Raw genomic sequence first — 20882 nt, 5'->3', positions numbered from 1 at the left:
AGCATTTCCTGCCGCAGCCTGTGGGTGTCCTTGTGAAGACCTGTGGAACCCCCAGGACTCTGTCCTCGCTGGCCGGAAATGGCCTATGGGGATTTACTCCTTGGAATGGACAGTGTTCCTGGGTGATCAGCATTGCCTTGGGTCTCCCAGGGCCTTCGGGGTCCTCTAGGTGGAGGGTGTGTCCAGTCCCCTTGGACTGGCAGGCAGCTGAGGCACCTCTGCACATGCTTGGATCGATGATGATACCCCAAAATCATTCCTTGGAAAAGCTGAACAAAATGAGTGAGAACTTCAAACCGTCGTTCTCATCGTGACTGAGGTCCGGCATGTAGCCTCATGCAGAGACTGTAGGAGAAGGAGTCCACGTCAGGTGCTCACATTCTCAGACCCTGCAGGGATGTGTCCCTTTAGCCACTTGGCCGGGGAACAGCTGAGCAAGTGTCATGGAGAAATTGTGTGCAGCTCCTTATCCTGCATTGGTCCAGTCCCCTCTACCCTCAAAAGTGCTCCCATTTTTTTGTCACTGGCAGTGTGTTCAAAACGTAAAATATATGGGGCTGGGGATTTAGCACATTGACTCCTTGGGCTGTCTCGCATGCACAAGGTACTAAGTTCAATCCTCGTTACAAAAAAAAAAGAAAGAAGTTAAAAAGTAAAGTATATGTTTTTAATCGCCTCACAGTTGATTGATCCAATGTGTGAGTGTTTGTACTCATACTTTTTTGAGCTTGCAAGGCAGGTGGCAGAACCAGTGAGCTAAATCCCTGGCCCTAATCATTGTTCTTTTTGGCTTTGTTTTATATGTTTGATATGGCATGGAATCGGTGTTGGATTGAATGCAAAACACTTGTTCTACAAGATTACTTAAGATGCAGAAAGGATAGCTAAAGAAAGTGCTGTATCACATCTGACGTCATATAGGACATATATACTTGTTTTCAGGTCTTTGTATCTGTGAGTTTCCTGCCCCCTCTTGCCAGTGCTTCCTGAGAGAACAGTGGTAAGAGTCCCATCTGTAACAGGGGCTTTTCACTTCTATTTGCTTTGGCTTCCTCATGAAGTCCTTGTTGGTTGCAAACACATTGGGATCTGTAGTATTTTCTAGGTCAATTAACTCCGTAGGTGTCCTTTTTTCGGGGAACTTTCCCTTGCCCCCATCTACCTTCCATTCCACTTTTCTTTTGATTTATGTTTCAATGATAAACCTTTCTCCTACATCCTGGAATGTTAAAATCCCTGTGTCTTTATTTTTCAGCCAGTTTTGTGGTAAACACCATATAGTGCACATTGGGATGTTGTATAATTGATAAGTAGTATGGTTTCTTTGAACCCGGCCCTCTCCCTCCTCAAATCCAGGTTGGGAAATAAGAGAAAAAAGAAGAAACAGCAAAGATCTAATGTGTCACGGCATCTTGTGTCCCCAGTTCACCCCAAACACCATCCTACGGTGTCCTGTGCTCGCTCCCCCTTGCCTTCCTCCTGGGCTTCTTCCTTGAGCTCCACTCTTGAGTAAAGATGGAACATGCTTTCACCATCTGACCTCTTTCATTTATGTTACAGTCCTTTCATTTCCCATTTTCCTGCAGGTCTTTTTGTGTAATCTCCATTGTGATAAAATTCATTATCCATTTTGCTTTTTTGTTTATGATGTTCGATACAAAGTTTTCAAATACATCTAAGGTCCATCATATTATAGTTTTGCATATACTGTTGAAATTGATTTTCATATTTTGATTTCTTGCTTTCAAAATATTGGTCTCTGTACACCGTTACTGATGCTTTTCATTTTACCTATCACCAGGCACGTTTTCCTTAAGTATGTGTGAAGCAATTAAAACTCTGGAATCTCTCACGGGAGAGAATGATTGTGCACCTAATTACATAATATTGTTCAGATGATTACTGACCATAGAATAAAAATTTAGGGTGAAAGTATGTGAAGAAATGAAATAAGAAAGGACTTAGTACGACCCCTGTAGAGATCACTGTATAATAATTACTGTAGAGCTACATTTTATATTTTTTAAGAATTTCATGATTTGTTTTTATGATATTTTGTTGCAGGTTAAAGTTTGGAACGAGTCACAGTACATTAGGGAAATGAGGTGAGCCATGGCTGTGATGCTTTTGAAGTTGTCTGTGTGTATTCTAGTGATAGCACACCTCCAAGGCTGGTGGGTTCATTTCTCAGGCTGTCGGGAAAACATTCATATCATAGATTTTTCTCTCTTTGAGCGTCCCTACATATTTCACAGAATGCTCTTAGTATTTTTTAGCTTTTTACAATTTACTTTTGAAGTCTCTTGAATTCTTTTGGAGAATCCCTGATCTCTTTGCTTCTTTTGACTTTTTGTGTAACTTGTAGGTTATGTTTTAGTGAAATTCAAGCAGGCTAAATATTGAATATTTTTATCTGTCTCAGGGCAAATATAGTGGTTTATACTCATATTTTTTTCTGTACTCTTACTTCATAATATTAGTACAGTTTTTAAAATTTCAGTGGATAAAAAGGGTGTTTTCAAATTTCAATACATGTTCTCTAACTTTGTTGCAATAATGGAGTTTATAGTTTTCATGCTATGTGCCTGAGCCTTCCCTTATTCAGCTCTCTAACAAAATGTCTCCTGGCTATCCATTTACTGCTCATCAGTGACAATGCAGTAGAGAAGGCTGCACAAAAGAAGCCTGGCTTTGGAGGCCCCTCTTTGTCGGGAGGGTGCTTGTGTGGATCAATGAGGAGAACAATTCCCTGAGGACGCTGAGGGACTGTTTTTAGATGTCAATCTGAGGTCCAGATGAGTGGCCCCCTGACAGATCAAATAAGGGTCTCCATCCCTGGCTTTAGTTGGTGTGCTGCTTTAATGACAGTGCAATAGCAGGAGGAGAATGTGTTTTCCTTCTCTGAGAACAGGTCGTTGGTTTCTGTCTGTTGCACCTTTAATGTGCATGCTCAGTGACCCAAGCCTTGCTTCATTGTGTACACTTTGAACAGAATTGCAGATAGATTCTTGTATGTAGGAAATAGTTCCTTGAGTTAAGTGGGAGGACATAAGAGACTGAATGAAGAATTTGCAAGCATTTGTTAGCAGCCTTATGAGTGTTGGGCTCAAGAATGGAACTCTGCATGTCTGTGTGAAATATGGACACTGGGACCATCTTTTATGCTTTTATTGTATGATGGAGAATTTTCTGAGACTATTTCTTTCTGTCTTGTTTCCTTGAGGTGGAGGAGGCCTACTGTGAGAGCCCCGTGTCAGAAAGCAAAGGTGAGTAGCCACGGCAGCTTCCCTGGAAGTTCATTCATACACTCTGTGTCCTGGGCCCCATCTTCAGGGCTCATGTTTGTCCTTCCAGAGGTGTTTTGGGCAAGATGTATGGTGTATTGTATTTTTATTTGGTGAATGTGTCCATCTTCATTTCTGAATCATTGCCTTTTATAATTGTATCTAGTTTTGTAGTTGTTTTTTTTGTGTGTGTTTCTTTGTTATCAGAGATCGAACTCAGAACTTTGTGCTTGAGAGGCCGGCTCAGTGCAACTGAGCTAAATTCTGACCCTCTTTCATCTACCTTTTGCATGGGATGACAATGTAGAATTTCAAACATGTTTTTCAATCTTCTATTATAATGAAGTATGTTTTGTGAATTCCAAGTATATTAGGGTAATCCTAAGAATTCTTATTGTTGAATGATTTTTACCGTTTGACTAAGATTATTATAAAATCATGTTGGGCAGATTTGAAGGTTATAATGAATCACTATTGATATGGTTTCCTTCATGGAACTTTTACATTTGCTTTTATATGTTTGGAAATGGAAAATTGTTCATTTTTAAGAGATCGTGAAGGCTACAAAGACTTTAAGTGATAAACATTTGTGAATGAAAGTTTTGAGTCTTGTGAAAGACAAGCTTAGATTTCATTGTTAATGTCACAGATTACACTAGTTTGTATTAGTCAAGTGAAATGATAATGGAGCTTCATGTATGGAATCATTACTGTAGAAACATGTAACAGTAAGAAAACCTTTTTTATTTTCCTCACAATAATTATGTAGATTATTGTTTCCTGGTACATTTAAAGGTCTGTGGTTTCTTAGGAATAGGCAAAATTTCTTTCTTTTGACAAATGTGCCACCGAGTTTTTCAAACAGTAATGTTGGATGTTCATTTTATTTTTACTTAGGAAAGTATGTATTATATATTCATTTCTCTAGAACCAAATAAGGTGGTTTAAAAAATCCAGTCCCAGTTAAGAAAATGTGATGAACAGTAGGAGTTATGAGTTGTTGGGGGAAAGAGATGTCCTGCACAGACATGCACTCTAGAGAGTCCATCTGGAGAAACATTCTTTAGGGTCATCATGACCAGGAAGAGCACTGGAATGTGATCTTGTCTATTATGAGTCCTTACTTTGGACATTTGTCTGTATGTTTTAGTATCTACATAATTTTCTGTACAATGACTGCTCTTAAAGAAAGTGGAAGTATATTGGCATACAGTCTTTAAGCTGTAAATCATAAGCAGTTAAAATGTACAAGTGGGCCGGGGCTTTAGGTCAGTGGTTCCGGTGCCCACTGCACAAGTGCAAGGACCCAAGTTTGATCCCTGGTACCAAAACAAAACAAAAATGTACAACCTAATGCATTTATGTTTTCAAAAAAAGGGCTTTCTGAGAGTAGAAGCCAAATAGTGATATCATCTCTCATCCTTTGCGTTTATATTGCCCTGCAATGTGCACCCCACACAATAGAGCAAGAGGAAGAAATGAGCCTCGGTGATGTTTGGAGGGAACAAAACTGTGTTTGCCAGTGACATGATGGTCTGTTTCAAAATCCCAAATCATCTGTATGAACACTCGGAATTAAAAAGCTGAGTTTAGTGGGTTTAGGTGATTCAGTTAATAAATGAAAACAATCAATCATAGTGTTATATAATAAGAATGAAAAATTAGACTTTGAGTAAATAATTCTTTAGCATTTTATTGATGTGATCACAAATTTATGTGATGCTCTGTGCTAATCCAGTATATTTACACAGTGTATGATGGTCAGGTCATGGGAGTGAGCATTTCCGTTTCCTTGTGGAGGCGTTGAAAAGAAGATGATCTGAAGATGCTATGGAGATTGCTAGAACGTAAGGAGGGTGATGGGGAGGGGCTAATGGGGTTCAGGTAACAGCTGCACAAATGTGTTCAGAAAGAGACAGCAAGCAACTGTGGGGTGATGCCAGTTCACGGGTACATGTCATACTTTATGAATATTTCATGAATGTGGTATCCGCACTTGTGGCTTGGGGTTCTCCTGCTTGTGGCCATTGCTGGTCTTCTCCATTAGGTTTTCCTCTTAGAGGAGCAGGTTTGAAGTCTCCCTGTGGGAAGTACACTCCCCCCGTCCCCTGTCCCTTGTTCAGAGGATGCAGGTCCACTGTCAGTCAGTGTACAGTCCTTCTGTGGAGGCGCTGTTGCCCGAGAACATGGTGCCCCGACTGCAGTGCACACAGATGATGGAGTTATGCTGCAAAGGGCCCTTGCTGTGCTGCTGTGCCTGGGAGGGGCCCAACATGAGTCTGGCCAAGAGCAGCACTCCCCAGATGTTGGCCAGAGAGAGGCAGACACACGCCCAGTGAAGCACACACCTCAGTCATCCTGTGCACACATGGAAGCAACACACTCATGCACATGGAGGATCCCCAGGTATCTGACGAGGCCCAGAAGATGACATAGTGAGGGCACAGGCTGCGGGTGGGAACCGGAGAAATGGGTGCCGGTCCGTGCCTCACATGTGGCTTTTCCTGTCTCCATCACTCAGGTCGAGTGGCTGTGGTAGGCACGCGGTCAGCTGGGTGTTTCCGGTTCCTGGGCCGTGGAGCAGCCTAGGAGGGCTGCAAGCCTGTGTCCCCCCGATGAGCTCCAGGCCTGTGGAGTGCGCAGGATGGTAAGCATTTCCTACCAAAGCCTGTGGGTGTCCTTGTGAAGTCCTGTGGGACCCCTAGGACTCTGTCCTCGCAGGCCTGAAATGGTCCATGGGGATTTACTCCTTGGAATGGACAGTGTTCCTGGGTGATCAGCATTGCCTTGGGTCTCCCAGGGCCTTCGGGGTCCTCTAGGTGGAGGGTGTGTCCAGTCCCCTTGGACTGGCGGGCAGCTGAGGCATCTCTGCACATGCTTGGATCGATGATGATACCCCAAAATCATTCCTTGGAAAAGCTGAACAAAATGAGTGAGAACTTCAAACCGTCGTTCTCATCGTGACTGAGGTCCGGCATGTAGCCTCATGCAGAGACTGTAGGAGAAGGAGTCCATGTCCTGTGCTCACTTCCTCAGACCATGCAGGGAGGCATCACTTTAGCCACTGTGGCCAGGGAACAGCTGAGCAAGTGTCATGGAGAAATTGTGTGCAGCTCCTTATCCTGCATTGGTCCAGTCCCCTCTACCCTCAAAGGTGCTCCCATTTTTTTGTCACTGGCAGTGTGTTCAAAAAGTAAATTATATGGGGCTGGGGATTTAGCTCAGTGGCTCCTGGGGCTGTCTCGCATGCAGAAGGTTCTAAGTTCAATCCTCGTTACCAAAAAAAAAAAAATGTAAAACGTAAATTATATATATTTAATCTCCTGACAGTTGATTTATCCAGTGTGTGTGAGTGGTTTTACTCATACTTTTTTGAGCTTGCAAGGCAGGTGGCAGAACCACTGAGCTAAATCCCCGGCCCTACTAATTCTAATTTTTGCTTTGTTTTACCTGCTTGATATGGCATGGGATCAGTGTTGGTTTGAATGCAGAATACTTGTTCTACAAGATTACTTAAGATGCAGAAAGGATAGCTAAAGAAAGTGCTATATCACATCTGACGTCGTATAGGACATACATACTTGTTGTCAGGTCTTTATATGTGTGAGTTTCCTGCCCCCTCTTGCCAGTGCTTCCTGAGAGAACAGTGGTAAGAGTCCCATCTGTAACAGGGGGTTTTCACTTCTATTTGCTTTGGCTTCCTCATGAAGTCGTTGTTGGTTGCAAACACATTGGGATCTGTAGTATTTTCTAGATGATTTATCTCTGTAGGTGTCCTTTCTTCGGGGAACTTTTCCTTGTCCTCATCCACCTTCCATTCCATTTTTCTTTTGATTTATGTTTGCATGATAAACCTTTCTCCTACATCCTGGAATGTTAAAACTCCCTGTGTCTTTATTTTTCAACCAGTTTTGTGGTAAACACCATATAGTGCACATTGGGTTGTTGTATAATTGATAAGTAGTATGGTTTCTTTAAACCTGGCCCTCTCCCTCCTCAAATCCAGGTACGGAAGTAAGAGAAAAAAGAAGAAACAGCAAAGAACTAATGTGTCACGGCATCTTGTGTCCCCAGTTCACCCCAAACAGCATCCTATGGTGTCCTGTGCTCGCTCCCCCTTGCCTTCCTCCTGGGCTTCTTCCTTGAGCTCCACTCTTGAGTAAAGATGGAACATGCTTTCTCCATCTGATCTCTTTCATTTATGTTACAGTCCTGTCAGGTCCCATTCTGCTCCAGGTCCTTTTGTGTATTCTCCATTGTGAAAAAATTCGTCATCCATTTTGCTCTTTTGTTTATGATATTCGATACAAAGTTTTCAAATATATCTAAGGTCCAGCATATTATAGTTTTGCATATACTGTTGAAATTGATTTTCATATTTTGATTTCTTGCTCTTAAAATATTGGTCTCTGTACACCGTTACTGATGCTTTTCATTTTACCTATCACCAGACAAGTTTTCCTTAAGTATGTGTGAAGCAATTAAAACTCTGGAGTCTCTCGCGGGAGAGAATGATTGTGCACCTAATTACATAGCATGGTTCCGATGATTACTGACCATAGAATAAAAATGTAGGGTGTAAATTTGTGAGGAAATGAAATGAGAAACGACCTACTATGACCTGTGTAGAGATCACTGTATAATAACTACTGTAGAGCTACATTTTATATTTTTTAAGAATTTCATGATTTGTTTTTATGATATTTTGTTGCAGGTTAAAGTTTGGAACGAGTCACAGTACATTAGGGAAATGAGGTGAGCCATGGCTGTGATGCTTTTGAAGTTGTCTGTGTGTATTCTAGTGATAGCACACCTCCAAGGCTGGTGGGTTCATTTCTCAGGCTGTCGGGAAAACATTCATATCATAGATTTTTCTCTCTTTGAGTGTCCCTACTTAATTCAAAGAATGCTCATTAGTATTTTTTAGCTTTTTACAATTTACTTTTGAAGGCTCTTGAATTCTTTTGGAGAATCCCTGATCTCTTTGCTTCTTTTGACTTTTTGTGTAACTTGAAGATAATGTTTTAGTGAAATTCAAGTAGGCTAAATATTGAATACTTTTATCTGATTCAGGGCAAATATAGTGGTTTATACTCATATTTTTTTCTGTACTCATACTTCATAATATTAGTACAGTTTTTAAAATTTCAGTGGATAAAAAGGATGTTTTCAAATTTCAATACATGTTCTCTAACTTTGTTATAATACTGGAGGTTATAGTTTTCATGCTATGTGCCTGAGCCTTCCCTTATTCAGCTCCCTAATAAAATGTCTCCTGGCTATATATGTACTGCTCTTCAGTGACAATGCAGTAGAGAAGGCTGCACAAAAGAAGCCTGGCTTTGGAGGCCCCTCTTTGTCGGGAGGGTGCTTGTGTGGATCAATGAGGAGAACAATTCCCTGAGGACGCTGAGGGCCTGATTTTAGATGTCAATCTGAGGTCCAGATGAGTGGCCCCCTGACAGGACAAATAAGGGTCTCCATCCCTGGCTTTAGTTGGTGTGCTGCTTTAATGACAGTGCAATAGCAGGAGGAGAATGTGTTTTCCTTCTCTGAGAACAGGTCGTTGGTTTCTGTCTGTTGCACCTTTAATGTGCATGCTCAGTGACCCAAGCCTTGCTTCATTGTGTACACTTTGAACAGAATTGCAGATAGATTCTTGTATGTAGGAAATAGTTCCTTGAGTTAAGTGGGAGGACATAAGAGACTGAATGAAGAATTTGCAAGCATTTGTTAGCAGCCTTATGAGTGTTGGGCTCAAGAATGGAACTCTGCATGTCTGTGTGAAATATGGACACTGGGACCATCTTTTATGCTTTTATTGTATGATGGAGAATTTTCTGAGACTATTTCTTTCTGTCTTGTTTCCTTGAGGTGGAGGAGGCCTACTGTGAGAGCCCCGTGTCAGAAAGCAAAGGTGAGTAGCCACGGCAGCTTCCCTGGAAGTTCATTCATACACTCTGTGTCCTGGGCCCCATCTTCAGGGCTCATGTTTGTCCTTCCAGAGGTGTTTTGGGCAAGATGTATGGTGTATTGTATTTTTATTTGGTGAATGTGTCCATCTTCATTTCTGAATCATTGCCTTTTATAATTGTATCTAATGTTGTAGTTGTTTTTTTGTGTGTGTTTCTTTGTTATCAGGGATCGAACTCAGAACTTTGTGCTTGAGAGGCTGGCTCAGTGCACCTGAGCTAAATTCTGGCCCTCTTTCATCTACCTTTTGCATGGGATGACAATGTAGAATTTCAAACATGTTTTTCAGTCTTCTATTATAATGAAGTATGTTTTGTGAATTCCAAGTATATTAGGGTAATCCTAAGAATTCTTATTGTTGAATGATTTTTACCGTTTGACTAAGATTATTATAAAATCATGTTTGGCAGATTTGAAGGTTATAATGAATCACTATTGATATGGTTTCCTTCATGGAACTTTTACATTTTCTTTTATATGTTTGGAAATGGAAAATTGTTCATTTTTAAGAGATCGTGAAGGCTACAAAGACTTTAAGTGATAAACATTTGTGAATGAAAGTTTTGAGTCTTGTGAAAGACAAGCTTAGATTTCATTGTTAATGTCACAGATTATACTAGTTTGTATTAGTCAAGTGAAATGATAATGGAGCTTCATGTATGGAATCATTACTGTAGAAACATGTAACAGTAAGAAAACCTTTTTTATTTTCCTCACAATAATTATGTAGATTATTGTTTCCTGGTACATTTAAAGGTCTGTGGTTTCTTAGGAATAGGTAAAATTTCTTTCTTTTGAGAAATGTGCCACAGAGTTTTTCAAACAGCAATTTTGGATGTTCATTTTATTTTTACTTAGGAAAGTATGTATTATATATTCATTTCTCTAGAACCAAATAAGGTGGTTTAAAAAATCCAGTCCCAGTTAAGAAAATGTGATGAACAGTAGGAGTTATGAGTTGTTGGGGGAAAGAGATGTCCTGCACAGACATGCACTCTAGAGAGTCCATCTGGAGAAACATTCTTTAGGGTCATCATGACCAGGAAGAGCACTGGAATGTGATCTTGTCTATTATGAGTCCTTACTTTGGACATTTGTCTGTATGTTTTAGTATCTACATAATTTTCTGTACAATGACTGCTCTTAAAGAAAGTGGAAGTATATTGGCATACAGTCTTTAAGCTGTGAATCATAAGCAGTTAAAATGTACAAGCGGGCTGGGGATTTAGGTCAGTGGTTCCGGTGCCCGCTGCACAAGTGCAAGGAGCCAAGTTCGATCCCTGGTACCAAAACAAAAAAAAATGTATAACCTAATGCATTTATGTTTTCAAACAAAAGGGCTTTCTGAGAGTAGAAGCCAAATAGTGATATCATCTCTCATCCTTTGCGTTTATATTGCCCTGCAATGTGCACCCCACACAATAGAGCAAGAGGAAGAAATGAGCCTCGGTGATGTTTGGAGGGAACAAAACTGTGTTTGCCAGTGACATGATGGTCTGTTTCAAAATCCCAAAACATCTATATGAACACTCGGATTTAAAAAGCTGAGTTTAGTAGGTTTAGGTGATTCAGTTAATAAATGAAAACAATCAATCATAGTGTTATATAATAACAATGAAAAATTAGACTTTGAGTAAATAATTTTTTAGCATTTTATTTATGTGATCACAAATTTATGTGATGTTCTGTGCTAATCCAGTATATTTACACAGTGTATGATGGTCAGGTCATGGGAGTGAGCATTTCCATTTCCTTGTGGAGGCTTTGAAAAGAGGATGATCTGAAGATGCTATGGAGATTGCTAGAACGTAAGGAGGGTGACGACGAGGGGCTAATGGGGTTCAGGTAACAGCTGCACAAATGTGTTCAGGAAGAGACAGCAAGCAACTGTGGGCTGATGCCAGTTCTTGGGTCATACTTTATGAATATTTCGTGAATATGGTATCTGCACTTGTGGCTTGGGGTTCTCCTGCTTGTGGCCGTTGCTGGTCTTCTCCATTAAGTTTTCCTCTTAGAGGAGCAGGTTTGAAGTCTCCCTGTGGGAAGTACACTCCCCCCGTCTCCTGTTCCTTGTTCAGATGATGCAGGTCCACTGTCAGTCAGTGTGCAGTCCCTCTGTGGGAGGAACTCTTGCCCGAGTATATGGGGCCCCAACTGAAGTGCACACAGATGATGGAGTTATGCTGGGAAGGGCCCTTGCTGTGCTGCTATGCCTGGGAGGGGCCCAGCATGAGTCTGGCCAAGAGCAGCACTCCCCAGATGTTGGCCAGTGAGAGGCAGACACACGCCCAGTCAAGCACATGCCTCAGTCATCCTGTGCACACATGGAAAGAACACACTCATGCACATGGGAGGATCCCATGGTATCTGATGAGGCTCAGAAGATGACATAGTGAGGGCACAGGCTGGGGGTGGGAACCGGAAAAATGGGTGCCGGTCCGTGCCTCACATGTGGCTTTTCCGTTCTCCATCACTCAGGTTGAGTGGCTGTGGTAGGCACGCGGTCAGCTGGGTGTTTCCGGTTCCTGGGCCCTGGAGCAGCCTAGGACGGCTGCAAGCCTGTGTCTCCCTGATGAGCTCCAGGCCTGTGGAGTGCGCAGGATGGTAAGCATTTCCTGCCGCAGCCTGTGGGTGTCCTTGTGAAGTCCTGTGGAACCCCCAGGACTCTGTCCTCGCAGGCCGGAAATGGCCCATGGGGATTTACTCCTTGGAATGGACAGTGTTCCTGGGTGATCAGCATTGCCTTGGGTCTCCCAGGGCCTTCGGGGTCCTCTAGGTGGAGGGTGTGTCCAGTCCCCTTGGACTGGCAGGCAGCTGAGGCACCTCTGCACATGCTTGGATCGATGATGATACCCCAAAATCATTCCTTGGAAAAGCTGAACAAAATGAGTGAGAACTTCAAACCGTCGTTCTCATCGTGACTGAGGTCCGGCATGTAGCCTCATGCAGAGACTGTAGGAGAAGGAGTCCATGTCCTGTGCTCACTTCCTCAGACCATGCAGGGATGCATCACTTTAGCCACTGTGGCCAGGGAACAGCTGAGCAAGTGTCATGGAGAAATTGTGTGCAGCTCCTTATCCTGCATTGGTCCAGTCCCCTCTACCCTCAAAGGTGCTCCCATTTTTTTGTCACTGGCAGTGTGTTCAAAAAGTAAATTATATGGGGCTGGGGATTTAGCTCAGTGGCTCCTGGGGCTGTCTTGCATGCAGAAGGTTCTAAGTTCAATCCTCGTTACCAAAAAAAAAAAATGTAAAACGTAAATTATATATATTTAATCTCCTCACAGTTGATTCATCCAGTATGTGTGAGTGGTTTTACTCATACTTTTTTGAGCTTGCAAGGTAGGTGGCAGAACCACTGAGCTAAATCCCCAGCCCTAATCATTCTACTTTTTTGCTGTGTTTCATCCGTTTGATATGGCATGGGATCAGTGTCGGTTTGAATGCAAAATACTTGTTCTACAAGATTACTTAAGATGCAGAAAGGATAGCTAAAGAAAGTGCTATATCACATCTGACGTCGTATAGGACATACATACTTGTTGTCAGGTCTTTATATGTGTGAGTTTCCTGCCCCCTCTTGCCAGTGCTTCCTGAGAGAACAGTGGTAAGAGTCCCATCTGTAACAGGGGGTTTTCACTTCTATTTGCTTTGGCTTCCTCATGAAGTCCTTGTTGGTTGCAAACACATTGGGATCTGTAGTATTTTCTAGATGATTTATCTCTGTAGGTGTCCTTTTTTCGGGGAAGTTTTCCTTGTCCTCATCTACCTTCCATTCCACTTTTCTTTTGATTTATGTTTGCATGGTAAACCTTTCCCCTACATCCTGGAATGTTAACATGCCTGTGTCTTTATTTTTCAGCCAGTTTTGTGGTAAACACCATATAGTGCACATTGGGATGTTGTATAATTGATAAGTAGTATGGTTTCTTGGAACCCGGCCCTCTCCCTCCTCAAATCCAGGTTGGGAAATAAGAGAAAAAAGAAGAAACAGCAAAGATCTAATGTGTCACGGCACCTTGTGTCCCCAGTTCACCCCAAACACCATCCTACGTTGTCCTGTGCTCGCTCCCCCTTGCCTTCCTCCTGGGCTTCTTCCTTGAGCTCCACTCTTGAGTAAAGATGGAACATGCTTTCTCCATCTGACCTTTTTCATTTATGTTACAGTCATGTCATGTCCCATCCTGCTCCAGGTCTTTTTGTGTAATCTCCATTGTGATAAAATTCATCATCCATTTTGCTCTTTTTTTATGATGTTCTATACAAAGTTGTCAAATACATCTAAGGTCCATCATATTATAGTTTTGCATATACTGTTGAAATTGATTTTCATATTTTGATTTCTTGCTCTTAAAATATTGGTCTCTGTACACCGTTACTGATGCTTTTCATTTTACCTATCACCAGACAAGTTTTCCTTAAGTATGTGTGAAGCAATTAAAACTCTGGAGTCTCTCGCGGGAGAGAATGATTGTGCACCTAATTACATAGCATTGTTCAGATGATTACTGACCATAGAATAAAAATGTAGGGTGTAAATATGTGAAGAAATGAAATAAGAAAGGACTTAGTACGACCCCTGTAGAGATCACTGTATAATAATTACTGTAGAGCTACATTTTATATTTTTTAAGAATTTCATGATTTGTTTTTATGATATTTTGTTGCAGGTTAAAGTTTGGAACGAGTCACAGTACATTAGGGAAATGAGGTGAGCCATGGCTGTGATGCTTTTGAAGTTGTCTGTGTGTATTCTAGTGATAGCACACCTCCAAGGCTGGTGGGTTCATTTCTCAGGCTGTCGGGAAAACATTCATATCATAGATTTTTCTCTCTGTGAGGGTCCCTACTTAATTCAAAGAATGCTCATTAGTATTTTTTAGCTTTTTTCAATTTACTTTTGAAGTCTCTTGAATTCTTTTGGAGAATCCCTAATCTCTTTGCTACTTTTGCCTTTTGTGTAACTTGAAGATAATGTTTTAGTGAAATTCAAGTAGGCTAAATATTGAATACTTTTATCTGACTCAGGGCAAATATAATGGTTTATACTCATATATATTTCTGTACTCATACTTCATAATATTAGCACAGTTTTTAAAATTTCAGTGGATAAAAAGGATGTTTTCAAATTTCAATACGTGTTCTCTAACTTTGTTATAATACTGGAGGTTATAGTTTTCATGCTATGTGCCTGAGCCTTCCCTTATTCAGCTCCCTAACAAAATGTCTCCTGGCTATTTATTTACTGCTCTTCAGTGCCAAGGCAATAGAGAAGGCTGCACAAAAGAAGCCTGGTTTTGGAGGCCCCTCTTTGTCGGGAGGGTGCTTGTGTGGATCGATGAGGAGAACAATTCCTTGAGGATGCTGAGGGACTGTTTTTAGATGTCAATCTGAGGTCCAGATGAGTGGCGCCCTGACAGGACAAATAAGGGTCTCCATCCCTGGCTTTAGTTGGTGTGCTGCTTTAATGACAGTGCAATAGCAGGAAGAGAATGTGTTTTCCTTCTCTCAGAACAGGTCGTTGGTTTCTGTCTGTTGCACCTTTAATGTGCGTGCTCAGTGACCCAAGCCTTGCTTCATTGTGTACACTTTGAACAGAATTGCAGATAGATTCTTGTATGTAGGAAATAGTTCCTTGAGTTAAGTGGGAGGACATAAGAGACTGAATGAAGAATTTGCAAGCATTTGTTAGCAGCCTTATGAGTGTTGGGCTCAAGAATGGAACTCTGCATGTCTGTGTGAAATATGGACACTGGGACCATCTTTTATGCTTTTATTGTATGATGGAGAATTTTCTGAGACTATTTCTTTCTATCTTGTTTCCTTGAGGTGGAGGAGGCCTACTGTGAGAGCCCCGTGTCAGAAAGCAAAGGTGAGTAGCCACGGCAGCTTCCCTGGAAGTTCATTCATACACTCTGTGTCCTGGGCCCCATCTTCAGGGCTCATGTTTGTCCTTCCAGAGGTGTTTTGGGCAAGATGTATGGTATAGTGTATTTTTATTTGGTGAATGTGTCCATCTTCATTTCTGAATCATTGCCTTTAATAATTGTGTCTAATTTTGTAGTTGTTTTCTTTGTGTGTGTTTCTTTGTTATCAGGGATCGAACTCAGAACTTTGTGCTTGAGAGGCCGGCTCAGTGCACCTGAGCTAAATTCTGGCCCTCTTTCATCTACCTTTTGCATGGGATGACAATGTAGAATTTCAAACATGTTTTTCAATCTTCTATTATAATGAAGTATGTTTTGTGAATTCCAAGTATATTAGGGTAATCCTAAGAATTCTTATTGTTGAATGATTTTTACCGTTTGACTAAGATTATTATAAAATCATGTTGGGCAGATTTGAAGGTTATAATGAATCACTATTGATATGGTTTCCTTCATGGAACTTTTACATTTTCTTTTATATGTTTGGAAATGGAAAATTGTTCATTTTTAAGAGATCGTGAAGGGTATAAAGACTTTAAGTGATAAAAATTTGTGAATGAAAGTTTTGAGTCTTGTGAAAGACAAGCTTAGATTTCATTGTTAATGTCACAGATTACACTAGTTTGTATTAGTCAAGTGAAATGATAATGGATCTTCATGTATGGAATCATTACTGTAGAAACATGTAACAATAAGAAAACCTTTTTTATTTTCCTCACAATAATTATGTAGATTATTGTTTCCTGGTACATTTAAACGTCTGTAGTTTCTTAGGAATAGGTAAAATTTCTTTCTTTTGACAAATGTGCCACAGAGTTTTTCAAACAGTAATTTTGGGTGTTCATTTTATTTTTACCTAGGCAAGTATGTATTATATATTCATTTCTCTAGAACCAAATAAGGTGGTTCAAAAAATCCGGTCCCAGTTAAGAAAATGTGATGAACAGTAGGAGTTATGAGTTGTTGGGGGAAAGAGATGTCCTGCACAGACATGCACGCTAGAGAGTCCATCTGGAGAAACATTCTTTAGGGTCATCATGACCAGGAAGAGCACTGGAATGTGATCTTGTCTATTATGAGTCCTTACTTTGGACATTTGTCTGTATGTTTTAGTATCTACATAATTTTCTGTACAATGACTGCTCTTAAAGAAAGTGGAAGTATATTGGCATACAGTCTTTAAGCTGTAAATCATAAGCAGTTAAAATGTACAAGTGGGCCGGGGATTTAGGTCAGTGGTTCCGGTGTCCGCTGCGCAAGTGCAAGGACCCAAGTTCGATCCCTGGTACCAAAACAAAACAAAAATGTACAACCTACTTCATTTATGTTTTCAAAAAAAGGGCTTTCTAAGAGTAGAAACCAAACAGTGATATTATCTCCCATCCTTTGCGTTTATATTGCCCTGCATTGTGCACCCCACACAATAGAGCAAGAGGAAGAAATGAGCCTCGGTGATGTTTGGAGGGAACACAACTGTGTTTGCCAGTGACATGATGGTCTGTTTCAAAATCCCAAAACATCTATATGAACACTCGGAATTAAAAAGCTGAGTTTAGTCGGTTTAGGTCATGAAGTTAATAAATGAAAACAATCATAGTGTTATATAATTACAATGAAAAATTAGACTTTGAATAAATAATTTTTCAGCATATTATTGATGTGATCACAAATTTATGTGATGCTCTGTGCTAATCCAGTATATTTACACAGTGTATGATGGTCAGGTCATGGGAGTGAGCATTTCCATTTCCTTGTGGAGGCTTTGAAAAGAGGATGATCTGAAGATGCTATGGAGATTGCTAGAACGTAAGGAGGGTGACAGGGAGGGGCTAATGGGGTTCAGGTAACAGCTGCACAAATGTGTTCAGGAAGAGAGAGCAAGCAACTGTGGGGTGATGCCAGTTCACGGGTACCTGTCATACTTTATGAATATTTCATGAATATGGTATCAGCACTTGTGGCTTGGGGTTCTCCTGCTTGTGGCCGTTGCTGGTCTTCTCCATTAGGTTTTCCTCTTAGAGGAGCAGGTTTGAAGTTTCCCTGTGGGAAGTACACTCCCCCCGTCCCCTGTCCCTTGTTCAGATGATGCAGGTCCACTGTCAGTCAGTGTGCAGTCCCTCTGTGGGAGGCGCTGTTGCCCGAGGACATGGTGCCCCGACTGCAGTGCACACAGATGATGGAGTTATGCTGGGAAGGGCCCTTGCTGTGCTGCTGTGCCTGGGAGGGGCCCAGCATGAGTCTGGCCAAGAGCAGCACTCCGCAGATCTTGGCCAGAGAGAGTCAGACACTCGCCCAGTCAAGCACACACGTCAGTCATCCTGTGCACACATGGAAGCAACACACTCATGCACATGGAGGATCCCATGGTATCTGACAAGACACAGAAGATTACAGAGTAAGGGTGCAGGGTGGGGGTCAGGACCGGAAGAATGGGTGTCGGTCCCTGCCTCACATGTGGCTTTTCCCGTCTCCATCACTTAGGGTGAGTCGCTGTGGTAGGCACGTGGTCAGCTGTGTATTTCCGGTTCCTGGGTCCTGGAGCAGCTTAGGAGGGCTGCAAGCCTGTGTCTCCCTGATGAGCTCCAGGCCTGTGGAGTGCGCAGGATGGTAAGCATTTCCTGCCGCAGCCTGTGGGTGTCCTTGTGAAGTCCTGTGAAACCCCCATTACTCTGTCCTCGCTGGCCAGAAATGGCCCATGGGGATTTACTCCTTGGAATGGACAGTGTTCCTGGGTCATCAGCATTGCCTTGGGTCTCCCAGGGCCTTCGGGGTCCTCTAGGTGGAGGGCGTGTCCAGTCCCCTTGGACTGCCAAGCAGCTGAGGCACCGCTGCACATGCTTGGATCGATGATGATACCCCAAAATCATTCCTTGGAAAAGCTGAACAAAATGAGTGAGAACTTCAAACCGTCGTTCTCATCGTGACTGAGGTCCGGCATGTAGCCTCATGCAGAGACTATAGGAGAAGGAGTCCATGTCCTGTGCTCACATTCTCAGACCCTGCAGGGATTTGTCACTTTAGCCACTGTGGCTGGGGAACAGCTGAGCAAGTGTCATGGAGAAATTGTGTGCAGCTCTTTATCCTGCATTAATCCGGTCCCCTCCGCCCTTAGATGTGCTCACAGTTTTATGTCACTGGCAGTGTATTTACAAAGTAAATTATATGGGCCTGGCGATTTAGCTCAGTGACTCCTGGATCTATCTCGCATGTACAAGGTACTAAGTTCAATGCTCGTTACCAAAAAAAAAAATGTAAAAAGCAAATTATATATATTTAATCGCCTCACAGTTGATTGATCCAGTGTGTATGAGTGTTTTTACTCATACTTTTTTGAGCTTGCAAGGCAGGTGGCAGAACCACTGAGCTAAATCCCCGGCCCTACTAATTCTAATTTTTGCTTTGTTTTACCTGCTTGATATGGCATGGGATCAGTGTCGGTTTGAATGCAAAATACTTGTTCTACAAGATTACTTAAGATGCAGAAAGGATAGCTAAAGAAAGTGGTATATCACATCTGACGTCGTATAGGACATACATACTTGTTGTCAGGTCTTTATATGTGTGAGTTTCCTGCCCCCTCTTGCCAGTGCTTCCTGAGAGAACAGTGGTAAGAGTCCCATCTGTTACAGGGGGTTTTCACTTCTATTTGCTTTGGCTTCCTCACGAAGTCCTTGTTGGTTGCAAACACTTTGGGATCTGTAGTATTTTCTAGGTGAATTAACTCCATAGGTGTCCTTTTTTCAGGAAGCTTTTCCTTGCCCTCATCTACCTTCCATTCCACTTTTCTTTTGATTTATGTTTGCATGGTAAACCTTTCCCCTACATCCTGGAATGTTAACATGCCTGTGTCTTTATTTTTCAGCCAGTTTTGTGGTAAACACCATATAGTGCACATTGGGTTGTTGTATAATTGATAAGTAGTATGGTTTCTTTAAACCTGGCCCTCTCCCTCCTCAAATCCAGGTTGGGAAGTAAGAGAAAAAAGAAGAAACAGCAAAGATCTAATGTGTCACGGCATCTTGTGTCCCCAGTTCACCCCAAACACCATCCTACGTTGTCCTGTGCTCGCTCCCCCTTGCCTTCCTCCTGGGCTTCTTCCTTGAGCTCCACTCTTGAGTAAAGATGGAACATGCTTTCTCCATCTGACCTCTTTCATTTATGTTACAGTCCTGTCATGTCCCATCCTGCTCCAGGTCTTTTTGTGTAATCTTCATTGTGATAAAATTCATCATCATCCATTTTGCTCTTTTTTTATGATGTTCTATACAAAGTTTTCAAAAACAACTAAGGTCCAGCATATTATAGTTTTGCATATACTGTTGAAATCGATACATACTTTGATTTCTTCCTTTCAAAATATTTGTCTCTGTACACTGTTACTGATGCTTTTCATTTTACATATGTTTAGGCATGTTTGCCTTAAGTATGTGTGAAGCAATTAAAACTCTGGAGTCTCTCCCGGGAGAGAATGATTGTGCAACTAATTACATAGCATTGTTCAGATGATTACTGACCATAGAATAAAAATTTAGGGTGTAAATATGTGAAGAAATGAAATGAGAAAGGACCTACTATGACCCGTGTAGAGATCACTGTATAATAATTACTGTAGAGCCACATTTTATATTTTTTAAGAATTTCATGATTTGTTTTTATGATATTTTGTTGCAGGTTAAAGTTTGGAACGAGTCACAGTACATTAGGGAAATGAGGTGAGCCATGGCTGTGATGCTTTTGAAGTTGTCTGTGTGTATTCTAGTGATAGCACACCTCCAAGGCTGGTGGGTTCATTTCTCAGGCTGTCGGGAAAACATTCATATCATAGATTTTTCTCTCTTTGAGCGTCCCTACATATTTCACAGAATGCTCTTAGTATTTTTTAGCTTTTTACAATTTACTTTTGAAGTCTCTTGAATTCTTTTGGAGAATCCCTGATCTCTTTGCTTCTTTTGACTTTTTGTGTAACTTGTAGGTTATGTTTTAGTGAAATTCAAGCAGGCTAAATATTGAATATTTTTATCTGTCTCAGGGCAAATATAGTGGTTTATACTCATATTTTTTTCTGTACTCTTACTTCATAATATTAGTACAGTTTTTAAAATTTCAGTGGATAAAAAGGGTGTTTTCAAATTTCAATACATGTTCTCTAACTTTGTTGCAATAATGGAGTTTATAGTTTTCATGCTATGTGCCTGAGCCTTCCCTTATTCAGCTCTCTAACAAAATGTCTCCTGGCTATCCATTTACTGCTCATCAGTGACAATGCAGTAGAGAAGGCTGCACAAAAGAAGCCTGGCTTTGGAGGCCCCTCTTTGTCGGGAGGGTGCTTGTGTGGATCAATGAGGAGAACAATTCCCTGAGGACGCTGAGGGACTGTTTTTAGATGTCAATCTGAGGTCCAGATGAGTGGCCCCCTGACAGATCAAATAAGGGTCTCCATCCCTGGCTTTAGTTGGTGTGCTGCTTTAATGACAGTGCAATAGCAGGAGGAGAATGTGTTTTCCTTCTCTGAGAACAGGTCGTTGGTTTCTGTCTGTTGCACCTTTAATGTGCATGCTCAGTGACCCAAGCCTTGCTTCATTGTTTACACTGTGAACTGAATTGCAGATAGACTCTTGTATGTAGGAAATAGTTCCTTGAGTTAAGTGGGAGGAAATAAGAGACTGAATGAAGAATTTGCAAGCATTTGTTAGCAGCCT

The 20882-nt window shown here is 41.5% G+C and overlaps 1 protein-coding gene and 8 non-coding genes across 48 annotated transcripts in view; all 9 read left to right on the top strand.

Annotated features, from left to right (window-relative positions):
• LOC101706409 (uncharacterized) overlaps positions 1 to 20882 on the top strand; it is a 156318-nt gene that overhangs the window by 81063 nt on the left and 54373 nt on the right. For 30 of the 40 annotated variants that reach the window (XM_087188223.1, XM_087188213.1, XM_087188218.1 and 27 more), the window contains 7 exons: positions 2065 to 2105; positions 3224 to 3266; positions 7999 to 8039; positions 9159 to 9201; positions 13927 to 13967; positions 15086 to 15128; positions 19855 to 19895. In XM_087188223.1, coding sequence (XP_087044349.1) covers positions 2065 to 2105; positions 3224 to 3266; positions 7999 to 8039; positions 9159 to 9201; positions 13927 to 13967; positions 15086 to 15128; positions 19855 to 19895 — 293 coding nt within the window. The other 10 variants (XM_087188242.1, XM_087188228.1, XM_087188244.1 and 7 more) reach the window with 10 other exon arrangements.
• Positions 231 to 323, top strand: LOC147824832 (small nucleolar RNA SNORD116). Its single transcript, XR_015441855.1, has one exon. It is a non-coding gene; the product is annotated as a small nucleolar RNA SNORD116 (small nucleolar RNA).
• On the top strand, positions 2727 to 2793 carry LOC147824831 (small nucleolar RNA SNORD109A). The gene has a single exon (XR_015441879.1). It is a non-coding gene; the product is annotated as a small nucleolar RNA SNORD109A (small nucleolar RNA).
• LOC147824830 (small nucleolar RNA SNORD116) lies at positions 6165 to 6257 on the top strand. The gene has a single exon (XR_015441854.1). It is a non-coding gene; the product is annotated as a small nucleolar RNA SNORD116 (small nucleolar RNA).
• LOC147824829 (small nucleolar RNA SNORD109A) lies at positions 8662 to 8728 on the top strand. Its single transcript, XR_015441880.1, has one exon. It is a non-coding gene; the product is annotated as a small nucleolar RNA SNORD109A (small nucleolar RNA).
• LOC147824828 (small nucleolar RNA SNORD116) lies at positions 12095 to 12187 on the top strand. Its single transcript, XR_015441852.1, has one exon. It is a non-coding gene; the product is annotated as a small nucleolar RNA SNORD116 (small nucleolar RNA).
• LOC147824827 (small nucleolar RNA SNORD109A) lies at positions 14589 to 14655 on the top strand. The gene has a single exon (XR_015441881.1). It is a non-coding gene; the product is annotated as a small nucleolar RNA SNORD109A (small nucleolar RNA).
• Positions 18024 to 18116, top strand: LOC147824826 (small nucleolar RNA SNORD116). Its single transcript, XR_015441851.1, has one exon. It is a non-coding gene; the product is annotated as a small nucleolar RNA SNORD116 (small nucleolar RNA).
• LOC147824825 (small nucleolar RNA SNORD109A) lies at positions 20517 to 20583 on the top strand. The gene has a single exon (XR_015441878.1). It is a non-coding gene; the product is annotated as a small nucleolar RNA SNORD109A (small nucleolar RNA).

This window comes from Heterocephalus glaber, unplaced genomic scaffold (genome assembly GCF_053883595.1).
Source record: "Heterocephalus glaber isolate CG9 unplaced genomic scaffold, H.glaber_assembly_v1.0 deba00001531, whole genome shotgun sequence".
NCBI lineage: Eukaryota > Metazoa > Chordata > Mammalia > Rodentia > Bathyergidae > Heterocephalus > Heterocephalus glaber.
Note: the sequence above shows the minus strand (reverse complement) of the source record. Positions and strands in the feature narration are given on the sequence as shown.